The following is a 23,091-nucleotide window of genomic DNA, read 5'->3' on the forward strand; positions in this document are numbered from 1 at the left end:
CCACACACAAACACTACAAACGTCGGCGATGACGATGCACAAATCTTGGACGCGATTGCCAACTTCTTTGGAACCGGAAGAAGTTCAAAAACACACGCACCCACACATGACCGACGACGGAATCTGGCACACATCCTGGACGTATCTGGCAACTTTTATCCAAACCGGTCCGGAAGGACGACGACAACAGAATCTGGCACAAATCCCGGACGCATCTGGTAACTTCTTCCAAACCGGTCCGGAAGAAGTACCAAAACACACGTACCTACTTCAAACGACGACGATGGCGACGGAATCTGCCCCAAATTGCGGACGCATTAATGTTCTTCACCGGTCCAAATACTCACCAAAAGTTGCTGACACTAATCTTCTTCTCCCTCCCGGATCAGTCACCCGGCAGATTTGACGCCGGGAGTTTGGTTTTTCACAAGCACACGCGATTTCATTTCGATTAAAACTTTTGAAACTGCGGCCAAACAAAACAGGATCGAACACGCATCGCGAGTGAAAAAATTTGACAGCTTGCTCAACCCGCTCAACCATGGTGCGTTCGTTTGGGAGCGTCGTACGGTTCAGGCGACGACGTCAGGTGTCATGGTGTGTTCGTTTTGGGATCCTTATTATTTTATGCCTTTTCTTTTTTTGAGTAAAAATGTTAAAATATTAAAATGTTAAAATGTTAAAATATTAAAATGTTAAAATGTTAAAATGTTAAAATGTTAAAATGTTCAAATGTTAAAATGTTCAAATGTTAAAATGTTAAAATGTTAAAATGTTAAAATGTTAAAATGTTAAAATGTTAAAATGTTAAAATTTTAAAATTTTAAAATGTTAAAATGTTAAAATGTTAAAATGTTAAAATGTTAAAATGTTAAAATGTTAAAATGTTAAAATGTTAAAATGTTAAAATGTTAAAATGTTAAAATGTTAAAATGTTAAAATGTTAAAATTTTAAAATGTTAAAATGTTAAAATGTTAAAATGTTAAAATGTTAAAATGTTAAAATGTTAAAATGTTAAAATGTTAAAATGTTAAAATGTTAAAATGTTAAAATGTTAAAATGTTAAAATGTTAAAATGTTAAAATGTTAAAATGTTTAAAATGTTAAAATGTTAAATGTTAAATGTTAAAATGTTAAAATGTTAAATTGTTAAAATGTTAAAATGTTAAAATGTTAAAATGTTAAAATGTTAAAATGTTAAAATGTTAAAATGTTAAAATGTTAAAATGTTAAAATGTTAAAATGTTAAAATGTTAAAATGTTAAAATGTTAAAATGTTAAAATGTTAAAATGTTAAAATGTTAAAATGTTAAAATGTTGAAATGTTAAAATGTTCAAATGTTAAAATGTTAAAATGTTAAAATGTTAAAATGTTAAAATGTTAAAATGTTAAAATGTTAAAATGTTAAAATGTTAAAATGTTAAAATGTTTAAATGTTAAAATGTTAAAATGTTAAAATGTTAAAATGTTAAAATGTTAAAATGTTAAAATGTTAAAATGTTTAAATGTTTAAATGTTTAAATGTTGAAATGTTTAAATGTTTAAATGTTTAAATGTTTAAATGTATTAATATTTTAATATTTTAATATATTAATAAATTATAGATTAATATATCAATATATTAATAAATTAATATTTTAATAATTCAATATTTTATTATTTGAATATTTTAATATATTAATATATCAATATATTAATAAATTAATATTTTAATATTTTTTTTTGTGAGGGAACAGTAAAATAATTAATGTTTTAATGCTTAAGTTTTTAAAATTGTTTGATTTGATTTGAGCTTTTCACAAAATCGTTTGTGATGTTTTGTTTTTAAAATATAACTCGTTTTTAATACTTTTATTACATGATTCAAATTATTTTAAAAAAATCGTTCAAAAAAGTTCACACTACGCAACTATAACATTACAATGAACGTAATGTAACAAAAAAATTGGAAAAAATGCATTATGAGATTTCCAATACAAAAACCATAAGATTTGCTATATTCATGCATTTTACGATAGTTTTATTGTTTCCATTTATAACATTTCCAATAACAAAACCTTACAATTAGCTGTAACCATGAATTGTATAGTAGCTTCATCGCCATTCCAGTAAAGTTCGAAAAAGTCAACAATAAACTTACCATAAATATTGTAATATGTATTGTAATTGGATGGTTTTAACAGTGCAAATCATCATACATTTTTATGCGGGCCCGCATAAAGATTTCTGATGAACTTACAGTAAATTTTAACGTTACAAAACGATAAAATATATTGTCATTTTGGCAGTGTTTTAACAGTAGACAGCATCGTTTTTTAAGATAATTTGCGTCGTATTTTGGGATTTTACCATAAAAAAGGGGGGTTGTTATGCACCGGTACCATAAAAATTTCGAAATTTTTCCATACATTTTTTTTCCAAATACGAAGCATTTTACTGTTAATCTAATGTTGCATTTTTCATCCAAAAACTCGTCCTAACTATAGAAAACATCATACATCAATAATAAAAACAGCAAGCATTACAATGGATTACGCAGTAAAATTATAGTCCTTTATCATTTTTTTTCCTACTAAATAGTACTGTTTTCACTCTATCCGTACATTGAAATAAATAATCATTGCAGTGAATTTCACAGTAAAATTATAGTTTATTATCGTTTGTTTCCTACTCAATGGTACTGTAAAAACTATATTCAAACAGTACAATGAATTGTAGGTACAGTAGAATGTATTTTAATTTTAATTCGTTTTGTTTACATTTCACTTTTGTTTTAATTCTATTTGCGTTACCAACACTCCAAACTGCAACTCAGCGACTTTTTTTTTCTTTGGAGATCTATCTTCAATGCTGGAGCCGGTATTAGTTCACGTTCGTTCTCAATTCTCGTTGTGAAAGATGAGCTCGGGAAACTCTGGTAGCTTTTGTGTTCCGGCGTGGGTTTCTATTCAATTCTGTGGATTGCGAATGATTATTGGTAAATAATAATTATTTTTTGGCAACTCCCGCTGCTTTGCGGTGAAACTTACCCAACGAGAAATGGGATTCAAGCCTGCCGCGAGCCACCGTCTTCAAGGAAAAGACCGGATTAATCTTTGGTACATAGACGAGTACCTGAGGAACAGTATAATAAATTAGTTGATGTGGAGAATTATGTTCCAAATTATCGAAAAAGCTTACATTGTTCTTGTACTCGACGACCTCATCCGTGTCTTCCAAGATCTCAACGAAGAGCACATCGTTTGTTAGCTCTGGTTGAGGTTCCTCTTCTTGCTTCCTGTCTGACCAGGACATCCGGAGACGGATGTCCAATTTTGTTGTACATACTAGTCCACTGGAATTAAAGAATTTATCCTCGTTATGATTTCAACAAATGATTCTTTTAAAATTTAAATCAGCTTACCACAAAGAGAACCGCTTACGTGAACAGCATTGGTGTGGGTAGAAGGGATTCATTCTGCTGGTTACAGGTTTCACGGGGCACGGTGCGACGGATACTGCCAACAGTGACGAAATCGGCCGGTGATGAACGACATGAATGGAGAAAGGAGTTTGAGTATAGGCAGGTGCAGAGGGTTACTCTGTGGTTGGAGTTCGTCGCTGGTGTAGTTCCTCGGCCAAATAGAGCGCCAACAGCTTCAAATGATCCATGGTCGAAATATTCCCTGTTGGAAACCAAATACAAAAGATTGTTAAAACGAGCTGCCCAAGCAAGAAAAATGCCTGCTGCTACTATTTCCAATGCAACAAGTGATTTGTTGACATTTTTCGGCATCCTCCGCAACGTCAAACCATACCAATTTGTTGCCGGATCTTTTCCGGAAGAGATCCGACACCAACTTCGGACTGGTTTGACGTTTGCGGAAGGTGCCGAAAAGTTTGGTAAAATCACTGCTTGCAAAAAAAAAGTGGGGAGGGACTCCGGTCTCCCCCACGAACACAGTTGGAAACAATTCCAAGATCCAAATTTCCCCACTCTCGAAATACTTACCAAAGTTGCTGAAAATTGTCGTTCCACACCTAGTCACAATCTCGGAGTAATTCCAGCTTGGTACCCGGCGGGCCTTTTCAACAAAAGACGGGAACTAAATCGAAATATGCTTGGGCATGCGCCCAATAAACTTTCACACGCGATTTATTGCGGAAAATTCGACACCGAAACCAACAACTACGCGGACATGATCGAACACGCGTGAGTGAAAAAGTTTGACAGCTCGATGGTGCGTTCGTTTGAGTACGCTTCATGTCACTTGCATTGGTGCGTTCGTTTGGTAAGCTTGTGCTGCACAATAAAGCTTTTTTTTTGGTAGCTGATTTACTCTGTTTTAATTGGGTACTAAAGCCCTATGTCATTTTTTATGTACAACGGTAAAAAACACGATTAAAAACCATTTGTGATCACTTTTTTTCATTTTAATGCAAAAAAAAATGTTGACAAGACAACATTTTTTCGATGGTTCAACTATGGTCCCCTTGGAACGCTGTCAAGTAGGAGCTTTTCTGTCAAGAAGGACCGCGAGGTTAATTTTTCAAAATTGATTTAAAAATCTATTTTAAACTCTTTGTGGTCGTACAAAGGGTCATTGTACTCAGAAAAATAAGCTTTATCGCTGTAAACAAGCTTCATTTCAGGACCCAATTATTTGTAGAAATACAAAAATAAATACCTTGAAAAATCTACAATCAAGCAAACAAATATAATTGGGCCAATGTCGAAGCGTAAACAAAGAGAAACTCCATCACGTTAGTTGATATTCCAAGCAAAACAATGGTTATGGGCTGATGTGGATTTGTAAGCAACAGTCTGTCTTGATCACGTCAGTTCGTGTTTACATACAAAATGAGCAGGATAGACTGTTGTTTACAAATCCACATTGGCTAATTTACATTATTTTACTTGATTTACATTAGATACAAAAAAGATCTCGAGTAGGTGGACTATTTTTTATACTTTATAATTAAAACAAATGACAGCTCGCTCAACCATGTTGTGTTTGTTTGAGGAGGGTCGCACGGTTTCGGTGTAATGGTGCGTTCGGTACAAGAAGGTCGCGCTATATACACTCAAACCTCGATGGTTTGACACCAACTGTTGTCAAACGAGCGGGGTCACGTTTTAGTTTGACACCCCTTTCACACGGAGTTCACACTCACTACCAAACGTTTGTTTTGATAGTGTGCGAGAGTGCCGTGTAAAAAGTGACAGTTCGTCACTTTTTAGTTTGACTTTGACCAACTAACGGGGTACAAACTAAAAAAGTGTCAAACGAAAAAGTGACCAACCACCGGGGGTTGGTTGAGTGTATAGAGCTTTATGACGTTTCGGGTACGCATACTAGCGCACCATATGATTTTGCTGGGCGGACAAAATTTAACCTCACTTTTTTTCGTGTACGTACACGCAATACATACGCACGTAGATAATCAAAAATCAAAATCAAAAATTTTTAAATGTTGATATGTTGAAATGTTGAAATTTTGAAATGTTGAAATGTTTAAATGTTTAAATGTTTAAATGTTTAAATGTTGAAATGTTGAAATGTTTAAATGTTTAAATGTTTAAATGTTTAAATGTTTAAATGTTTAAATGTTTAAATGTTTAAATGTTTAAATGTTTAAATGTTTAAATGTTTAAATGTTTAAATGTTTAAATGTTTAAATGTTTAAATGTTTAAATGTTTAAATGTTTAAATGTTTAAATGTTTAAATGTTTAAATGTTTAAATGTTTAAATGATTAAGTGTTTAAATGTTTAAATGTTTAAATGTTTTAATGTTTAAATGTTTAAATGTTTAAATGTTTAAATGTTTAAATGTTTAAATGTTTAAATGTTTAAATGTGTTCCGGTTGACCATCCCTATTCCCCCAACTGGCAATGCACACCCCTGTGCATTTGACAGTTCCCAGCGTGCGCCGTGACAACAGCTAAGTCGCGAACATAAACACAATCGAATCGGACGCGGTTTAGTTTTAGTTAAAGTTTCCGGCGTGTTTTCTTTCTCCTTGGTTCTGCCTCGTCGGACCAGTCCAAGGTCCACCAAAACATGGTCCTTCGGAGTCCGGATAGTTTTTCTCGCGAATCAGTGGAAATAGAAAAACTGGTCCAAATTCGGAACGCCCATCTGGTGCGAGTGAGAGGGGAGTTGGCGGCAGCTGAGAACCTGGCCGGGCGGAAAGCGACCCTTGGCGAGGCCCAGGATCGGCTCAACCTTCTCCGGGAGCTTGCTGGAGACTTCCGGCGAACGCAGACGGCCATCGAGGAAGAAGAAGAAAACCCGGCAATGCACGACTATCGGGAGGAGGGAGGAGTTCAACGAGTCCTACTACAGCGTGATGAACATCATGGAGAGGTACGTTACGGCCAACAAACCGGCAAAATCGGGTTTCCGGACAGCCGGATGCAAAACCACCAACATCCAACGCGACATCCGAGATGCGATGCAGTTGTTTCTCGAGACGCAACGCGCCACGATAAAAGATCAGCTAGGGCCGGATTTGGAGGAAATGCTCGACCAAGCTGAGCGGTTGCTGTCATCGGGAGATGCCAAGGAGGATCCGGCCTACAACAACAACAAACCGGAAGCTCAATCCGGAAACGGAAATAGTGCGGAAGTGCCTGCGAAGACGCTTCGGGGAATCGATGGCAATCTTCCCCAAGCGCGGATTCACAACGATTTGGATTTTGAAGCATCATTGCTCACTTTTGGGGATTAGGAGGAGGTTCCGAAGCCGCAGCAGCTTACTCCTTCTAGTCAGACAGCCACAGTGCTCACTCGGATCAAGGATGAATGCTTTATCGTGCGACTTCCGGTCGACGATTCGGAGCATACTGTATCGGAGACCAACCACCCGGATAATAAGGAACCAACGAGCAAAAACGGGTTGGCAACAAGCGTGGAGGTAACGTTTGCGGCAGGAAAACATCGTCGCCGGCACATGTTGGTGGTTGTGATGGACCGACACCGCGTTCCTGTCGAGATACATGAAGCTCAGCAACAAACAAAGAAGGCGAAGCGGAAGGGCACATTCATCGGGAAATCAGGCGCAGTTCCCATCCCGCTGAGGCGGCAGAACAAGTGGGAACTCATGCACAGCCCATCAAGCGAGATCTGGAGTCGATGGCATGTCCTGCATGCCAGCGTTCAGGGAGGCGGACCTCGGATTCAGATAAGCTACGATGGAGGAGGAGTAATCGGACAAGACAGGAGACGACCGGATGGCGACACTGCGGAGTGCAAAGGCGAATCACGTGCGAATGGTTTGAAGGGTCTGCGTGCGGATATTGGGTTGAGACACTCGTGCCTCAAGGCGGGGGAGTATGTTCCGGTTGACCATCCCTATTCCCCCAACTGGCAATGCACACCCCTGTGCATTTGACAGTTCCCACAGTGCACCGTGACAACAGCTCAGTCGCGAACATAAACACAATCGAATCGGACGTAAATAAAGCGGTTTAGTTTTAGTTAAAGTTTCCGACGTGTTTTCTTTCTCTTCGGTTCTGCCTCGTCGGATCAGTCCAAGGTCCACCAAAACAAAATGTTTAAATGTTTTATTTCCTAATTAGTAATATGTTAAAATGTTGGAATCCTAAAATATTATTTTTTAGAATTTTAAAATTATTAAAATTTCCAAAGTTTTTTTGTTATTTAAATATTTTGATATTTTTATATTTAAATTTTTTTTTTAAATTTTTTAATTTGAAATGTTTAATGTTAATATTTTTTTGTATACTTTTTAATTTTGATATTGTGTTTGAGTAGGTATTTAAAATTAATAAAGATAACACCGGATCCGAATACCTCTTGAGTTAAGTGGTCCTTCAATTAAATAAAAAAAAATAAAAGCAGTTTTTCAGTACGTAACTAAGACATAACAATGGATCTTACTATTGCTAAAAAATAAAAATAAATACATCATCATATTTCTAATGTCAAAACCATGCAATTTGATGTATCCATACATTTTACGGTAGTTTATTTGTTATGACTTTATAAGACTTCCAATAACAAAACCTTCCAATTAGCTGTAACCATGAATTGTATAGTAGCTTCATCACCATTCCAGTAAAGTTTGAAAAAGTCAACTATAAACTTACAATAAATATTATAATATGTATTGTAATTGCATGGTTTTAACAGTGCAAATCATCATATAATTTTATGCGGGTTTGAGTTCTGTATGTGGTATGTCCAATAATCGAAGGAAATTTTAGTCAGTTTAGTGGTTCAATGTTTAAGGGACTGAAGAACCCATCAACTGATGAAGAAATGTTTTAACCAGAGAGTCGACTATTCTTTCTAAATGCATTTTTAAATTTTCAGTTTCCAATTTCTTTAAAAGCGATTCTTGGATATGTTTTGCAGAACACTTTAGTTCAACACATTCTCAAAGCAAAAACGGTCACTGCGTATTGAAAACAACGTCTCGACCGCAATGAATCATTCAGCAATATTTATAGGTGGTGTGTCTCACCTGAAAAGCGAGACGAGACGAAACAATTATTTCCGATCTTCTTGTGGTCACCACCAGCTGGCTAGAACGGAAAACAAAAGAAAAATATAAAATGATTCTCGTTTCGTTTTTTTTTTAAAAGGTCGATTCTATGAAATTGATGGTTGATAAAGGTCACCGTTGCATCGAGAACTGCGGCGGTTGCTGCACAGGAAATCACCCCAATTCGAAAACCACTTCGGGCGTCGCTTGGAACAATTAACATGTCATGTATAATTGATCCGGTCCTAGTCTCAGAGTGTGATGGTGGTCGACGAAGGTGGTTGATTCAGTCCCTAGCTGACGAACCGTTGCGTAAGGGTTTACAGACAGAGCGGTGGTAGTCGTCTTGGCAGCTCCCATAATGTCAACGCACAGAAGGTAACTTAATCGCAGTGTGGCACTGCCAAACCGCATTCCACAGACTCCGCGCGCGAACTCGGTTGTCGTCGTGCACTCTCTCTTTCACCCCCCCAGGTTGGTGTTGTTGTTGTTGTCACATTCTTCGCCTTGGTGTACTCTACGTTGCCGGTCGGTGAAAGGGGGGGTCTTGCAACGACTTCCTTCCGGTTTTCCCTTATTTTCTGCTCGGGGTTTCCTTGTGCCAAAGCTTCGCTTTGATCTACCTCCTCCTCCTCCTCGTTGGCGGTGTGGAGTTGGAGAAAAGTCGTTTCTCAACGAGTTTGAAGCCAGGGAGTAAAAAATCTCCGCGATAGCCATTTTTGGCAACCGCGAGAAGTCACGTCGGTTTTGTCGAGCCTCGAGGGAAGGAGCAGCAGGGGGAGGGGTGGTCCGGCTATGGAGATAACTTCTTTCGTGCAAACAACAACGCGCGCGGCAAGTGGTGGAATGTGTGTGCTTCAGGTTAACCCTGGTGCATTTCGGAGAAACGTTGAAAATGGCTTTGGTTTTCCAAAATGAGCTTCCCAAACGCGGACGTAAACTTCAAGTACCTAGAATGCATACAATGATGATTCAGTACTAGTGCCTTCAGCAATGATAAAATTGAGTCCATAGAGTGATATTGGATCATACAAATTTACCCAAATTTGTATGGCTCAATCTCACCCCCAAGATTCAATGTCACCTTTGCTGATGGTACCTAATAATTTACAAGTCTATAATATCTCTTTATGGTTACAGGTTCAGTTTTTGTTTTTTTTTTTTCGCAAAATGGCAGAAGAAAAGATTTGGCTGCTCAACGAATCGAATTACTGAAATATGGAAGTTTCTTATCGAAGAGCCCTAGGACCAAGTGATATTTGCAAAGCTGGATGCGGACATGGTCGACCAGATGCGGCGGAAGCAGACACTACGGCTATTGCTTAACAAAAAAGTTTCATGAACTCCGTTTGGGAGGTATCTATCAAGTGTTCCTGGTGCAGTTCGACAAAGTGATGCGCGAGCTGAGCACGCAGACTGGCCGACTGGCGTTAAAGTTGAGACATCATATGCAAGCTACTGCTGGTTTCTTGGTTTGAAGTCTTTCGAAGTATTCATTACAGTGCTCGAGACGATCGAGTTGAGTATGTTAAAAGCTTTTCCTCTTACTGGAAATAATTTGGCCAGGAGACAGAGAGAAGTAGAGAATCTGTAGCAGTACGATCCGTTAAAATGAGGAAAACTGTTGTTGAGTACTCAAGTCTGAAGTCTGTGATAGGGGGTTTGCAATCAAATACGAGTAGGGCACTTTTTCTAGAGTAGTTCAGAGTCTTTTTTATGTTTCTTGCATCGGACTACAAATTAAAATAATTGGAGGCCTGCAGAGGGTTAGCCTTCGCCGGCCAATCCGTTTCGTTATCGTGCCTCGGCTAGACTGTGTTGTGTGCGCTGTGCTACGCTGCTGCAGCGCTAATCAAACAGATAGAGCGAGCAAGTGAGATGTAATGCGCGAGCGCAAAAGTGTGCTTGCTCACTGTTTGTGAATGAAGTACATCAACTCTCGGCTCACGCCGCTCGGCCGGTTGATGAGGTGTCCTCTTGGTAACATTTTTTGTTTTGTTAATAAGGGCAAGACTGAATTGTTAACAAATTGGTTATTTTGGGTTTCACGACTGAGTTCAACGAAGATTTGGCAAATAAGTTGTTTGCATTTTACTTATTATTTTAGCACATTTTCAAATACACACACAATCGACACCAATTTACACGATCGCGTGGTTGCACAAGACATACTGTACAAAAACAACAAACTAAAAAATGCAGTTCTTAATGGCTATTTCTTACTTTTTCTCTTTTTTCTTTCTCTTCGGTTTATGGTCTCGAACAAATAAAAAAAAACCTCACGAACAACCGCGCAATCCCCAACCCAAATCAACCTGCTTCAAACAACAACAACCCTCAACTGCCCTCAAAACTTTGACCCCCCTCCCTCTCGATCATGTCTTGTGTGATGCTTGTGCTGCTCCCCCAAAAAGAAGAAGTCTTCAACCCAGGACTGTTACGAGTTTCTCGACTTGAGCGACGTGGATGACGGCGTAAAGGACGCCCTGGCTTCGACACTCAACACCACCACGCAGCAACCTGGCGGTGGCATTCCTGCGGCTGCGGCAGCAGGTGGCGGCAAACCCAAACAGCAACAGCAATACCATTCCTATCGTCCCCGGCGCCGCCAATCGAACGCGTCTTCGGTAATGTCCTCGTCGGACGGTTCCGGGGTGTACGACTACCCGCCGAGCTCGTCGGCGGCGGCGGCCACCTTCCCGTACCCCTTGGAGTACCACCAACCGTCGCAACAACAAAGTCCCCAAAACCATCCTACTCCCCAACAACAACAACACCATCAACACTACTTCCCGTACGCGGCGGCCACGACCGCGATCGTTGCTCCGTACGAGGATGGAGGTGTGACGGACCGCTCCACCGGAAGTGGTGGCGGTCCACCCTCACGGTACCACTACCAGAAGCGACAAAAAGATGGCGGCGGCAACTCGCGGCCACCGTACCAGCAGTACCAGCAACACTATCAACATCACCATCACTACAACCAATCCTGGTCGCCACCTGCTGCCGCTGCAGCGTCCTCTTCTTCGGCTTCTTCCTCGTCAACAGCTGCATCAACCACAGCAACAACACTGCCAAACACCTCTGGTAAGCGCCCGCTGCAGAGTTGTTTGTTGCTCCCCTCTCCTTCCTCCTGCTTCTAGAGCGGGGCGCACTACTTTATTTCCTGTTGTTGCTAGCGACCTTCTCGCATTCTCTGTCTCTGTCTGTCACTTGGCTCATGAACCCCCACCCCTCCCCCGCTCGCACAAACCTCCGACGTTACCTTCATTTTGTAATTTTGTTGTTGTTAATTGCTGTTTGGATTGAGTTGCACCTTTTACTAAGTTAGCGCGATTTGGCCGTTTTTTTCTAATGCTTAACATATCCCTCCTCTCCCCTAGTTTTGCAAGCTCTATTTGTTCTCACCTGCACTACCATTGCCGCTGCCGCTAGCGCATCGCACACACACACACTCTCTCTCTCTCTGTGTGTCTCTATCGCGCACACAGACGTTCGTGTTCTATGTTGTCTCACTGCCAGTTTCACTTTTAGCTCCTTTTAGTGTGTTGTGTAACTATATTGCTTTCTGTATGTTTTAGTGAAATGGAATTTTGAGAAAATGGGTTTAAAAAATCTGAAGGCATCCTTTTTTTTGACTGGCCAGGCCCACTGCGCGAAGTTAACCGCAACGATGATTCGTTGGAATGGGTTGATTTCTAGCCCAAATGTTCAAACAGCAACACAATTATAAATGTAAATGTAAAGTGAAGCTAAAAACGTGGAGATATCGACTTACCATTAAGAATCAAAAAATCGCAATAAAAAAAACGAATAAATTAAAAATAGAAAGAATGCAAAAATTCATTAAAATTATGATCAAGGCTAGTATGCAACTCCGAAGGAACGCAAAACTCGAAAAACGGTCAAGAAAGGGTTCACGATTTTATATTCTTAAACGATACGCAACTGAAAAGAAACACGAACGGAAAGGGGCCATCCATAAACCACGTGTTCACGTGGTGTTTGACATTTCTTCGCGCGTGGCTTGTTTGCAATATGTTTTGATGGAATAAATTAAATAATTCAAAATTGCTATTTGGATGCAAATTTGAAATTTAATTACAAACTGAAATCCAGAGTTTTTTTTAAACGTTACTTAATCCACTCTTAGGTGGTTGGCGCCTTCCTCACATTTAAAGGGTGCCATCCAAAATGCAAAAATTGCGTAAATAACACTTAAGTGCTTATAACTTTTGATAGGGTTGTCAGATCTTCAATGTTTTGGACGCGTTGGAAAGCTCTTTTGAATACCTATCCAACGATAGGTCGCATGAGAGATCCGGACAACGTTTTCATCAACATATCTGAGATCCGGCCTCTAAAAAGCGTATAAATAACACTTAAGTGCTTATAACTTTTGATAGATTTGTCAGATCTTCAATGTCTTGGACGCGTTGGAAAGGTCTTTTAAATTCCTTTCTGAATAGCATGACGGGTTTTCTTACAAAAACCACCCTTTTTACAATCTACCAGACATTTGTTAAAATTGTTTTTTTAGCATAACTTTTGAAGTACTTAACTAAACTACATGATTTTTAAAAGCGACTTATGGGACCCCAAGACGGATCGAATGACGCCAAAACGGACAAAATCGGTTCAGCCAATGTCGAGATAATCGAGTGACAATTTTTTGATCAACATCCCACCACACACCCAGACATTTGCTCAGAATTTGATTCTGAGTCGATAGGTATACATGAAGGTGGGTCCAGGAGGTCTAATTGAGAAGTTCATTTTTCGAGTGATTTTATAGCCTTTCCTCAGTAACGTGAGGAAGGCAAAAAGGTCCTATAAGCTATTGACTTTCATATGTTTATAGGACCTAATCAAAAATAGTCAAGAAATAAAGTTTGAAGCTTAAAAAGTAGAATCTAAAATCCCACATTTTGTTGTTTTGCTCAGACCAAAAGGACAAGTCTTAAAAAAAATGGCTGAATAATTAAAAAAAACTAAATAACTTTTTGGGTGTTTTTAATACCCCTGATTTAAGGCGGTTTCTAAAACACCCAAAAAGCAAAAACTGGAAATTTGGTTTATTTGACCTTTTTTTTTAAAAAAAACTCCAAAAATGTACAAATTTACAATTAAAAAATATATTCAAAATTAAAAATAGCTCAGAATCGATTATTCGAAGGCCTCGGAAAATTTTCACTTCGGGTAAAAGTTGTTTAGAATTTTTAATTCTAAAATGGCGGTCAAAATGGCGGCGTTCAAATACTGAGAAAATGTGTTTAACATGGTAAAAGGCATCCAACAACTAAAATTTGACTAAAGTGGGGTCGCAGAACTCTAATTTGATATTAAAAATAAGAAAATAAAAAAAAAATGTTCGTGTTTAGATTATCCCAAGTCTCATACAAACCTTTGGATAATCGAACTTCGGAAAATCGAGTCTGGACTATATTATAAATGTTGAAAAAATGTAAAAATCTACCAAATTTTAAAATTCATCAAATTAGAAATTAGACAAAATACCAAATAAAAAAAAGAAACCTAAAATAAAAAAAAATAAGTTAAACAAAATCTTAGAATAAAAAAAATAAAAATAATTTACCAAACTAAATATTTCAAAATAAGGCCGATGCAAATATTTAAAAAAGTTTTTGTCCCTCGGCCCTGGCCGAGGTCAAGGGGGGGGGGGGGGGGGGGGGGCAAAAAATAAAAAAATATAAAAATTTAAATAACAAGCCATAATCTTCACATTTAAATGAAAAAAGTGTTTTAAAATGCATTTTACACTAGTTCAGTTGTTTTGCAATCATTAGTTTTCAAAAAATCTAAGATCTCATAAAAACAAAAAAATTGTATCGAAAAAAAGATTTTGCATCGAAAATTTTCAAAAAATCTTAAGATTTTTTTATAAACCCAAACATGCTTAAAATGATTTTAAACGCAGGAGAATGTATTTTAATTTGATTTCAGCTGGTTGCACTTGAATTTTCATTGAAATTTTGAAGTTTATTGTAAAAATATTTTTTTTGCCCCCTGATTTTTCGGGTCAATTTTGAATTTTGAACTTTTAAAAATATTTGTACCAGCCTAAAGCAAAATAAAAAAAAACTGTTGATTTCACAGTTTTGCCTTCCTCACCTTACTGTGACAAGGCTATAAAATCACTCGAAAAATGAACTTCTTAATTCGACCTCGTAGACCTACCTTCACGTATACCTATCGACTCAGAAAAAAATTCTGAGCAAATGTCTGTGCGTGTGTATGCCTGTAAGTCCGTGCACCGAAAAAAATGCACTCGATTATCTCAGGACTGGCTGAACCGATTTGGGCCGTTCTGGTCTCATTCGATCCGTCTTAGGGTCCCACAAGACCTATATTAACTACTATGAAGTTTTGTTAAGTATTTCAAAAGTTATGTTAAAAAAACGATTCTGGGTAAAGTTTAAAAGATTGTAAAAAGGGTGGTTTTCGTAAGAAAACCCCGTGGATCTTACATTTTTAGAAAGGTATTTGAAAGACCTTTCTAATGAGCCCAAAACATGGAAGATCTGATAACCCTATCAAAAGTTATGAGCACTTTAGTGTCATTTGTACACATTTTAGAGGCCGGATCTCAAATATGTTGATGAAAAAGTTGTCCGGGTCTATCATGCAACCCATCGTTGGATAGGTAATCAAGAGACCTTTCCAACAAGCCCAAAAGATTAAAGATCTGATAATCCTATCAAAAGTTATGAGCACTTTAGTGTCATTTGTACACATTTCAGAGGCCGGATCTCAAATATTTTGATGAAAAAGTTGTCCGGATCTATTCGGAGATCTGGCTCCCGGGATTTTGTTGATTTGAACTCCCGGGAAAAATGAACAGATAGATTTTTTTACTGCCATAAGGCTTAAAAAACTTTAAAGTAATATAACTATTGAAAGTGAACAATTTTCATGAAACAGGTGTTGTTCTAATATTACGTCCAATGATTTTTGGGATTCTAGACCCCATACTCCATGTAGATATGTTGTAAGAAGTAAAATTCGCAATTCGCAATTTTTTCGCAATTTTCAGTGTAAGAACGGGCCTTGACCGATCTTATGCACTAGGTTCCCGACGAACACGCACTGCCCTTACACCTACATCTCACCCTTGCTCTGAGTCAGTACGAGCAGCACGCTAGAACACGCTTTGAGTGTTCGTGCCAGGCATGCACACCTTCTTTTCCGGTTACGCATTTTAACTCGGCCGGGGGTGGTACATTACGTAGGGTTTGATGTAAGTATAAGCGCCTAACCATTTAAAGTGTGCCTAACAACTTTCATTAAAGCAAAGACTGTTTTATTTTTAGTTTGAATTCAAAAACTAATTGTTATTTACTGTGTATTGTTTTCTCCTGAAATCTTTCCTAGTGTTGAGTCGTGTTTATATGTTGGTATTTCTTTTGTCGCGGTGTTTTGTTACAATTTTTGGTCCTAAGCATTTTATAAAAGTTTTTCAAAAGTACAATAGTAATATTTGTGTTAATTCTTTGATCATTCCAAAAATTGAGTAAGGGCTCGAACCTCATTTGGTTGAAGAAAAGGGTGAAGATTGAAAACAATGAACAGTGAAAGAAATATACTATGTAAAGAATCAATAGTAAAAGAAAGATAGTAATTTATTAAGTAGATAATGAAATTAACAATAGTTAATAACAAGAGGTAACAATGTGGTTAAGGTGTTAAGTGCAATTTATAGGGCAGATGAAAAATTATTCAAATAGATAAATAAAGATAAACAAAATTGACATCGCTGCCAAATTAAGGAAAAACAGACAGTTTGTTACAGCAGCATCAATTGGTAAAATAGAGTGGAAAAGCGTTGAGAAATAAGAGAATCAAATGAGTAAAATCGAAATCAAATGGAGTAAACAGAAGTTAACAGAAGCCGCGTTAGAAAATCAGTGAAACAAAATAAACAGAAGATAGGTGGTAGATGAAATAGAATGAAGAGAAACCCCGTTGTGCGATGTTTCTGGTACATCCACAGCAGTTGACTCAACATACTGCGAATCAAAACAATACCGTCTACAATCACAAATTACATCCCTTTCCCACATTGTCGCGCCCCTTTCTTTTAGCCGTCTCGACTTTGACCCGCGGTGGTCAAAGGTTTACGATCCGTTTCCACAGGCCACCAGCTAGGTCATCATGAAAACCAAGCCAACGTGGAGGTAAGAAAATAGGACACTTGCAAGGAACCAGAGCTATACTGTCTTGATCAAGAAATGATCTAACAGGACTACGGACGTAGTCAGTGACGCTCCTTCCAGGATGTTCCTCGCCTGAGCGTCAACTGAAGAGGTATCATCAGAATCATTCGCACTTGGCCTGCATGTTGTAAGAAGTAAAATTTAAATAAAATTTGTAGGTTTGACATTCTTACTACAGAAACAAATATGTACATAATTGTGAGGAAGGCACCAACCACCATCGGTGGATTAAGTAACGTTTTTTTTATATATATTTAGACTATTTAATAAAAAAAAACTAAATGTTGAAACAAACTAATGTTTTAAATATTAAAACTGAAAATGTATGTTTTTTTGCAAAATCAAATTTTAAATTCAATGGTTTAAAAATGTCTAGTGTGAAAACTACATGGTTTATGCACGATCCCTTATTGCATTATGAAGAGTTCCGATTGTTATATTTTGAACATTTTAATTTAATATTTTAGTACTGTTGAACTGTTAATTTTTGCATTTTAAATTCTTACATTTTTCCTTTTAGAATTTTAGCTTCTTTTTCATTTGTGCATTCTTAAAATTTATTTTTTCGACAACCGCGCTAGCATGAAATCATTGCGTTCAAACCTTATTCGACAAATAAACATTATTTAGTGTTATCTTTCCACAGCCGGCTGGCTAAGGTTAAACAATTTCATTCAAAATTTAACAACAGATAAACGGGAATCATCTCAACAGCTTGCTTGGCTGGAAAATAGTAGCTCATATATTTTAACAAAAAAAAAAAAAACGATTTTAGGGTTGCATCACAACCCCAAAAATCAAATTTTCAGGTTTCTGGCACTTATGGGGTACAGCGTAAAGCAGCTGCCCCAGTAGCAACCGGTGCTCACTAACATTCCTGTCTCTTTCAATCGAGATCTACAAACTGACCTGGCGGGCGCCGTTGGTGGCGCAACTGATCCATGGGTGGGCTCTCTTTTGATTTTTGAAGTTTAATAAAAAAAATCGAGGGTTGAACTTAACCCTCTAACGCCCAGAGCTGTTTGCTTATCTTAAAAATAGTAAATGGCTTAATTTTGGTACAATAATGTAGGAAATACTTTACTTTGACCCACAAACATCGAATAGGGGCAAAAAAGTAGAATTTGAAGTGGTGCACCAGAGCACCATCAGGAAGATGAGTAACTTTTTTTTAAATCACAAAATCTCGTTTTCTTCAAATCTATTGGTTCATTTGTTTGAAAACGCTTCGAAATGTGTTAAAAACTACTTATTCTTTGCTGTAAGACCATATTTCTGAAGTATTAACTACAAATTCTAAAATCTCTGCATTTTCAGGTTTCTTTGATTGGCTCATTCAAAACCCACAAACAACCATTTTCATGAAAAATGAGGAAAATAATAAAATTATCGGTCTAATAACAATGTTTTGTCTTGTTTATGAATAGCCAAAACGTTTATAAACTTTTGTTTTGATAAAAATAAGCTTTTTCTTTAATTTAGAAAAAAGTGCTCCTGAATATTTAGTTGCTCATATGCCTAGGTGGTGCTCTGGTGCACCAAATGAAAAAGGTTGAAAAACACTTAAAACCGGTTCAAACTCACAATGTTATTCACAGGGTTTCTTGTCCAAGGTTCAAATGATAGCAAAACATTTTTTGTTTCATAAAATTTTGTGTTTGGTATTTTTTACGGGCTTTCGAAAACAGGTCTTATTTATTTCCCTGAAATTGGCCCACTTTTGTTTACATTTCACACTGTAACTTTGCTTGTGCTTAACCAAATTTGATGAAATTTGGGGAGATGTTAGTATACATTCTTCATGAACACCTGCAACTTAAAACACCATGAAAGGTTTTGTTAGTTCCGAGATATTTGAGTTCAAAGTTTTGGTGCTCTGGAGTAACCATGGGCGTGAGAGGGTTAATTGCCTTTTTTATACATGTGCACTTACCTTTTGAATTGACCTTTTGACAATTTGGTGTCAACTGTCACAATAATGCTCAATTTTAATAGACCGCGTTTTCTTCCGAGACCCGTACTCTGTCTCAAGTTGAATTTTTTTAACTCTTGTTTAAAAAATGTTGCGTTTTGTCAATAATTAGAAGCAAAATACGTGTTACTTGTTTTAAGAAATCTTATTAGGTGAGTCTATCTGTTTAGTTGTGCCTAGCCCATCCGTAGTTGTACTTCTCTGAAATCTTTTGCTAGCTTAATTGTATTTTTTCGTGTATTTACAACTCCTAAATTAAAACATTATTTACCTCTACTCCAACTCATCGTTTTATCTTTCTTCCTCCACAGCAAACGGTAACGTAGAGACGACGTACTACAACACCACGACCACCACCGCCTCCAAAACGGCAGACTACGGCGAAACCGGTTCCGGCGAACAGCCGCCACACCACCACCAGCACCACCAATCCCACCACCAGCAGCACTACTACGGCAGCTATCGCGTGGGCCCCTCGGGACGTTCGTACCGCCGACGGTCGGAAACGTACGGTGCCACCTCGACCACGACGACGTCCAGCAGCAGCAGCACGTCGGCGGTGACCGCAACGACGACCTCGACAACGACGAGCATGCCGCCGCACACCAACACTCCCCACTACCAGCAGCAGCAGCAGCAGCAGCAACAGGGACAACAGAGTCAGCAGCAGCAATCTCAACCGAATGTGACGAGGGGGGGAGAGCAAGGGTCGGTTGCTCCGCAGCAGCAGCAGCCGATCTACCCGTCGCAGCCGATTCCCGCTGGATATATGGTGGGGGGACCGCACGCGAATGCCGCCATGTACCCGATGCAGGTGATTCCGCAGCCCGGGAATGTGTACGTGAGCAACTTGACCGCGAATGTCAACGTTCATGGGTTCATGCCGCACGGGATGCCCGGCTATATGGCGGCGGCGACGACGGGAACTCCGTCGGGTCCGGCAGGGGCTGCGTACATTGCCAGTGAGGTGCCTGGGCACGAAATGCAGCAGGTTATGACGCCGCGCGATGGCAGGACGGCTGCGATGCGCAGAAATGGAACGAGTGGGAGTAACGGGAGCACGGGCGGTCGTAACGGGAGTCGGCTTGGAAGTACTCCGAGACCGGCGCGGAATTACGTGCCCCATCACTTGCAGCAGCAGCAGCAGCCGGCAGCGTCTCAACCGGTGATTATTCAGGCACCGATGCCGCAACCTGCCCAGTCGCAAACCCAGCAGTCTGCCGGTGGACAGCAGCCGCAGCAATCGCAAACGTCTCAACAGAGTCAGCAGCAGCAAGGCCAGTCGCAGCCTCAAACGCCGGATATTGTTCAGCAAGCGCCGCAGCAGCAGCAACACCCGGCAATGGCGATGGAACCTCAACAGGTGCCGTACGGATACAGCGGAGGATATTACAACTATATCCCGATGCAGTTCTATCAACCGGTCCCGATGGGTCATCACCCGTCGGCCCAGCACGCCGCCGGAGCTCCGATCTTCCAGGTTCCGATGTACTCGGCAGCCCCGATGTACGGCTATCCCGGAGTCATGTACCCGACCATTTATCAGCCCGAGTATCCGATGTACGACGATAAGGGAGACGAGCAGAACCCGCAGCCCTCGCCGGAGGAAGGTGGCGTGATGCACCAGGCCCTTTGGCAGCCCCCGACAATGATCGAGTACAACCCGGAGTCGGGCGAGTACATTCAGCACGAGGATGATGAGGGCGCCATGCTTCCGCCGGGACCACCCCAGATGCAACCGATCGCGCACGTCCTCGATCCGAACGTGCCCAACTTTACCATGCAAATGGGACCGCCTACGCCGATCCCCGACGACGAGTACGCCCCGTCAGAGGAGTACAACGCCAACACCATGATGTCACCGGCCCCCTCATCCCGGGCCTCGTCCCTTCAGAACCTGACGCAGAGCGAAATGTACCTAGTGCCACAGCAACAGCAACCTCAAGAACCTCAACATCTACACCAACAGCAGCACATGCAAATGATGGACCTCGAGGAGGTCGCCATGCACGAACAAGCCATGGTCGACCACGAGGGCAACTACCTGATAGAAGAAGAAGAAGAAGAAGAAGATGATGAAGAAGAGATCCAAAGCTACCAGCAGCAGGAACCTCCAATGTCACCATCGCCACCACCACCCCAACAACAACAACAACAACAACACATCCACGTGCAATCGCCCCACGAAATGGTGTACAACCCGGAACCAATCCAGCAGCAAATGGTAGTTGTCGAACAGCAGCCGGCTCTGCCGATCCAAGAAACCCCCCAACCGGAAGTCACGCAAGTCTGTGAACCGGAACCGGCCGTGCGCGAGGCTACGCCTCCTCTTCCGCCTCCCACGTCTGCTGTTGTAACGTCCACTCCGCCCATTCCGCTACCGATTCAACTAACGCTCGTTCCTCCACCCCAGCTCGACAAACCACCACCGCCGATTCCGTTCGAGATCCTCAAGCACCAGCATGAGCAGCAGCTGCAAAAGCAACAGCAGCAACAGCAACAGCTCCAACAAACCGCGCAATCCCAAACTCAACCCCAATACAATGACACCAACAACAATAACCAGAAAAAGAAGACAAACGAGGTGGCGCTGGCGGCCACACCGGGCGCCTCCGTTGAGCCGCAACCGGCGAAGGAATCGGCCTCAAAACCAAATCAGACCCAGCAAACGTCGTTCAAAAGCCAAACCTCGGACGAACTCGCCAAGCTGACGCGAGCCGTCCAGGAGAAGTTTGTCCTGAACGATGACCGCGGCAAGTCGTCCTTCCGGTGGGCAAATCCCAACGCACCGGTTGCGACCACCACGATTGCGTCGTTCACCTCACCAACGACCACGGTCGTAACGGGTCAACCGATGCAGAAGAAGACCACCGCGTCGGTGTCGGTTTCGGCCATCCCGAACAAAGAGTACACTCCCGCGACCTCGACTTCCGCCGTCAAGCCTTACCAGAAGAATACCTCGCCGATTCCGTTCACGGCGCTCGGCTCGACTGCGACGCCACTGGCCGCGATGCAGCACAAGCAACCCTTGGCTCCGCAAAAGTCCTACACCGATTCGTCCGTCGGCGTCGTTGCCACTGCCCCGACCATGGAGTCCAAGAAGGTCGAAGCGATCCCGCATCGCGAACCGCCCCACCACATCCAACCTCCGCCGGGACCGCCCCCGCTGCTGTCCGTGCCGCCGCCAGTCATTCCGGCACCATCGTACGCGCCGCCCCCACCGGCCGCGACTCCAGCCGTCGCCGCACCGGCCAAGTCCTGGGCCAGCCTGTTCAACTCGTCGTCGTCGTCCTCATCTGCTTCCGCCCCAGCTCCGGCTCCAACCGCAGCACCATCACTGGCCCCGTCGACGGCGATTACCGCTGGCCCGCCGCCATCTTCCACCAGTGCAAACCCAGCGCTTCCCACGCACTCACCCTTCGCCGCCTCCTTCATGCCCGCGCTAGCCCGTTCCGGGTCCGGCCACACTCCGGCAGAGGCCGCGTCCATTCCGTCGAAGAAACCCATCGCCAAGGTGCTTCCGTTCGACAAGAGCGGCGCCTCAGCGAGTATGTCCTACTCGGCGGCGGCCAACCAAACAACCTCGACGCAACCCAAACCCAACAAACCAAACCAGCCCCAGCAGCAGCAGCAGCACCAGCAACAGCACCTCGGAAAGGTCCCCGATCAGCTGGACGAGAACACCCTCAAACTGGGAGGTGAGTAACGCCTCTCGCAGGCCATTGCCTAGCGGCGCACTGTTTGTAATCCAAACGTGTTACGGGTTCGAATCCCGCGTAAGTCACATGAAGTCAGCAAACTGTTCTCCCCCCAACCTTCAATAGAACACTATGCGTTACACATGTGGCAGAGTAAAAGTGGTCCCGCCCGATGCCACTCCGCCGGCGTTCAACTGGTCGCGCTCTCGTTCTGAGAGAGACCGCCTGAGCCTTCGTGTCCGGTGGAGATCGGGAGGGATCCGCGTTTCAGCAAGAGAGTTTGTCGACACTTGCCTTTGAGAGAGCGGTCGACACTAGAGTTGGAACAGACAAAATACTTTTGTAGAATCATAATATTCGGGACCATCCACAAACCACGTGGACACTTTTTTGGAAATCTCAACCTCCCCCCCCCACCCGGGGGCAATTTCCATACAAATATAATCGGTATTGTATGGAGCGTGGACAATCGCAATCCCCCCTCCCCCCTACCCCCCACGTGTCCACGTGATTTATGGATGTCCCATCATAATAATCATAATATTATAGAACTAAAGAGATTAGCAGGGTGGCAACTCAATTAACGATTTTAAGATTTCCGTTGGGGTATTTCCTGAATGAGTATTTTATAGATTAATGTTTTTTTTAAAGGTCCAATAAAAAAGAAATTTTAATTTTGCTTTTTGGGTGTTT

The 23,091-nt window shown here is 41.1% G+C and overlaps 1 protein-coding gene across 3 annotated transcripts in view; it reads left to right on the forward strand.

Annotated features, from left to right (window-relative positions):
* LOC120418990 (proline-rich protein 36) overlaps positions 1-23,091 on the forward strand; it is a 71,328-nt gene that overhangs the window by 26,575 nt on the left and 21,662 nt on the right. The window contains exons 2-4 of one of the 3 annotated variants that reach the window (XM_052711063.1): positions 10,909-11,581; positions 19,012-21,053; positions 21,114-22,398. In XM_052711063.1, the coding sequence (XP_052567023.1) occupies positions 10,909-11,581; positions 19,012-21,053; positions 21,114-22,398 (4,000 nt within the window). Of the gene's footprint in view, positions 1-10,908; positions 11,582-19,011; positions 22,399-23,091 lie in introns of all 3 variants that reach the window. The other 2 variants (XM_052711061.1, XM_052711062.1) reach the window with 2 other exon arrangements.

The sequence above is a fragment of the Culex pipiens genome, chromosome 3 (assembly GCF_016801865.2).
Source record: "Culex pipiens pallens isolate TS chromosome 3, TS_CPP_V2, whole genome shotgun sequence".
Classification (NCBI taxonomy): Eukaryota; Metazoa; Arthropoda; class Insecta; order Diptera; family Culicidae; genus Culex; species Culex pipiens.